Source organism: Aptenodytes forsteri, unplaced genomic scaffold (genome assembly GCF_000699145.1).
Source record: "Aptenodytes forsteri isolate BGI_AS27 unplaced genomic scaffold, ASM69914v1 Scaffold54, whole genome shotgun sequence".
NCBI lineage: Eukaryota > Metazoa > Chordata > Aves > Sphenisciformes > Spheniscidae > Aptenodytes > Aptenodytes forsteri.
The window spans coordinates 12,769,200-12,772,850 of NW_008796044.1; the positions used below are offsets into that span (position 1 = coordinate 12,769,200).

General features: G+C 61.2%; 1 protein-coding gene across 1 annotated transcript; it reads right to left on the bottom strand.

Moving 5' to 3' along the window:
* Nucleotides 1–2,219: 2,219 nt before the first annotated feature.
* Nucleotides 2,220–3,272, bottom strand: SMIM3 (small integral membrane protein 3). Its single transcript, XM_009285828.2, has one exon. It carries the CDS (start codon nt 3,254–3,256, stop codon nt 3,077–3,079), a length of 180 nt encoding a protein of 59 aa, XP_009284103.1. The 5' UTR covers nt 3,257–3,272; the 3' UTR covers nt 2,220–3,076.
* Nucleotides 3,273–3,651: the final 379 nt, after the last annotated feature.

Genomic DNA, 3,651 nt, shown 5'->3' on the forward strand with positions numbered 1-3,651 from the left:
TGATGTTTGCGATGAGCTCCTGGAGACCCCACTGCAGCCTGGAGCGCAGAGGGCGGTTTGGGACCCTGTAAACTCCCCTTTGGGGCGACGGGGCTTGTGTTTGGGTCCTGTATCAGCAGTTCCTCCAGGCGATGCTTCCCCCACAGCACCCAAGATGTTCAGGGTCGGCTCCTGCTGCACAATTGCCGCTGGGGCTCCCCACAACCTTCCTGACAGGCCACAGGGTCCACGATGCTCCGGCCGGCCGGGAAGGCAGCCGAGCCTGGTGCTTGCATCCCCGGCATGGCTCTCATCGCTGCCCAGAGGCGAGGCAAGAGCCAGCATCCTGCATCACCTCCTTCCCACCGGGGCTGCCAGCATCTGCCTCCCCCAGCAGCAGCCCCCCGGGCCGGCAGCCGGCTCCCGCCGGTGCTGGCAGGGAAGCATCCCGGCGGATGCTGAATCACCTCGGCTTCCGCATCGCGCCTGCCTGTCGCAGCGTCACCGCTGCAGGACCCGCTCCCCATCGGGCAGGAAAAGGCACTTCTCCTCGGCGAAACACCACGCTAACACTGCCTCCGAGCTCCAGCACTGTTCAGGCACCGAAGCCAGGGCCGCAGGGGGATTTGCTCATCTTGCTCAGTCCTGGAGGAGGAATTTCCAACTCGACAGTGCACGTCAGTCTAAATCCATCCCCCCCCATTTTCATGCTTTAAAAATGTCCCAGCTTCTCCCTGCTCTCCCCCCACTGCCGTTTTGCTCCGTGCAGTTTGTTGTTGTCACGAGCAAACCTGTTTCCAAGGGTTTGCAATGCCTTTCCTAGAAATGTTTGCCACGGGCTTGAAACTTCCCAGAAAACTCCTGCCATGAAAGGAAACCACTCGCGCCCCCCGGCTCCTCATGACGAGGGGCACAGGGAGGTGGGAACAGCCACCGGGCATGGCTGCAGGGACGGGGGGGGCGGTTTGCATGCTTTTCCTCCAGTGTTTTGCTCCAAACCAGGCTTCCTTCTCAAACCACTCCAATATTTGTGGCTTCTTCCTATTCCTCTTATAGCAAAGCTGCTCAGCTCCGGTTCCTGGTGACACATACCGCTGGCTGTCCCCACACCCGATGGTGTCCCCAGGGAAGGGTGGAGCACAGGGGGGGGAGGCAGAGCCAGGGCTGCTCCCACCCAGCACAGCTGTAATCTCCTCCAGCTGCTGCCGCCGTGCCGTACCAGCGGGGGAGGGAGAGAGGGGGAACAACAGGAAAATAACACTGGTTATTTGCCTCAAATTCTGCAGCTCAAGAGGTGGGAGAGAGGTGACAGCTTGAAACACAAATTTGTTTCTGGGCCGGACAAGGAATATGCGTCTGCTCCCTTCCCTGCACAACCGCAGCCCGCAGCTCTAGCGTAGGTGTTTCCACTCCCCGGGGGCTATGTCCCCGTGCTGGGCTCCCTCCCCAGGGAGGAGGCGTTTGCCCAAGGTCCTGCTTCCCTGGGACTCGCCTGCCCCACCGGCCCCAATGCCAAAAGCAAACCCGATGCCAGCTGTCGCGGATCAAGCCGCATGGGGATGGGACGCAGGGTGTCCAACACCGCAGGGCTGATTGCTCTTTCCAGCAGAGAAAATGGGATTCAAACAATTCCCACCAGCATCACTGTAGCGTTTCCCCACATGCCAGCCTGATTCACTTCATTATTCATGACCTTTCTTGCCGTGAGTCACTGGGACGCCGTTTCAGCCCCAGGACTCCTGCCACACGCCAGAGCCCGACATGAGGCTGGCGAGGAGGCGGGGGGGGGGGGGGCATCCCGGTTCAGCGAGAGAAAGGCAGCCATTGCCGCTGTCAGAAAGCCCCTGGGGATCCTTCCTTGGCGGTCCCTGCCGCTATCGCAGCCAGATTTGGGTTTTCAGTTTTCAAATGCCGGTTGCCCAAGCGGGAGAAAAGCAGCCATTGCCGCTGTCAGAAAGCCCCTGGGGATCCTTCCTTGCTGTCTGACGGTCGCTGCCACTATCGCAGCCAGATTTGGGTTTTCAACCCCAGAGCGAGGTGCCGGGCTGGCAGCGTCCCTCCCGCGGAGCTGCAGCCACCGGGCTCACAAGGCTGGGCAAGAATGCCGGGGACCTCGAGCCAAGGTGGTACAGGAGGTCAGTGCGGGGAGGGTTTCTGGAGAAGCTGCAAAGTATCTCAGATCCTACACACGGGCACCCAGACGCCATCCGTAGTGTGGACAGAGCCGCATGACACGCTCATGTGTAGAATAAAGTCAATTTATTTCGTAGCAAGGGGCAATGTAAGAGCTTACATGGTCCCTTGCCACTGCCTGGGCACGAACCGCTCTGCTCTTCCCGCTTTGCCTGCCCAGGCGAGGGGCACACAGACCCCCACAACGGGGCCGGCGTGCCAGGTGAGCAGTGAGGGCCCTTCGCCATTGGCAGGAGCACCGAGCGCAGCCGGTGTGCGGGCAGGCAGGCTGGCAGGAGCTGCCTGCGCTCCTCTGCCCCGCGAAACCCAGAGGAACTGGCTGAACCATAGGGTTTTCCAATTCCAGCAGATATCTGATAGAGGAGAAGCCAGTGCAGCTGCACATCTGCTGTGCAGCCAGGACAGGCTCTGTCACCGATGCTTTTAGCCAAGTCTCCGAATGCACAACCAGAAGCCACATCCAGCCTGCTTTGACCCTTCTTTCCCAACCACCCCGACAGCTGGGACTCCAAAGAAGAAATAACTTTGCTGGGCATTTCCACTCCTTGCTGCTTGCCTGGGAGGAGACGGGGTCGCCAGCGAAGGCAAGACCAGCCTGCCTGCCTCACGGGAGCGAGTCGTTTCTAGCTGGACACGTCCGCAAAGTCAGACATCTTCCTGCTGGTACCCAGGCCACCATCTCCCCGACGGTCCCCGTGAACTCAGTGGGTAAATAGGAGGCAGTGGGTTCACCCGGCAAGAGCCAGGTACAGGGACAGGCGTCCGGGTGCTGACCCACCCCGGCTCCTGCCCGTCTCTCCCCACCTCTCAGGGTGCCCCATCAGGCTCTGCGGGGTCCCCGGCACAGGGTCCCACGGCTGTGGCCCCCTGCCCGGCAAGCTGGCCGTCCCTTGTCGCCTCTGCCTCACACGATGCCATTGCGCGTGGGGTGAGTCCGTACCCGGTAGATGATGACGGCAGTGGCTGGGCAGAGCACCAGGGCCGTCATGACGAGGATGGTGGCCAGGATGATCAAGACGATGACCCAGATGTCCAGGATGTGCTTGGGGAGGTCGGCGGGACCTGCGGGGTCAGGGAGGTCCATCCTGCAAGGGAGAGGCAGAGGGGTGATGGGGCAGCCCCCTCCAACCCTCCCATAGCCAGAACCCCCCCCATCTCTCTGAGCACCCCGCTGCTCTATCCAGGGAGACCGCTGCGGCCACGTCCAGCCTTGGCCTCGGGCTCTTTCGAGAGCAAAGGGCTTTGGTAAAGGCTCCTTCGAGAAGCCCCAGGATTTATAGCGTGCTTTGATGCAGCTGGATAAAAGCCCAGGGAAAAACTTCCCTGTTAATTGCTACCGTTGTTGAAGGAGCTGATAAAGCAAAGCTACAACCAGGCATCCCGCTGGTCACTCACGAGTGGTCATCGGGTCTGGAAACGGTGGGATGAGGGTAGCTGGAGCCCCCCTCGCTTCGGGGGAGCCCCGCACCTCCCGCCCCC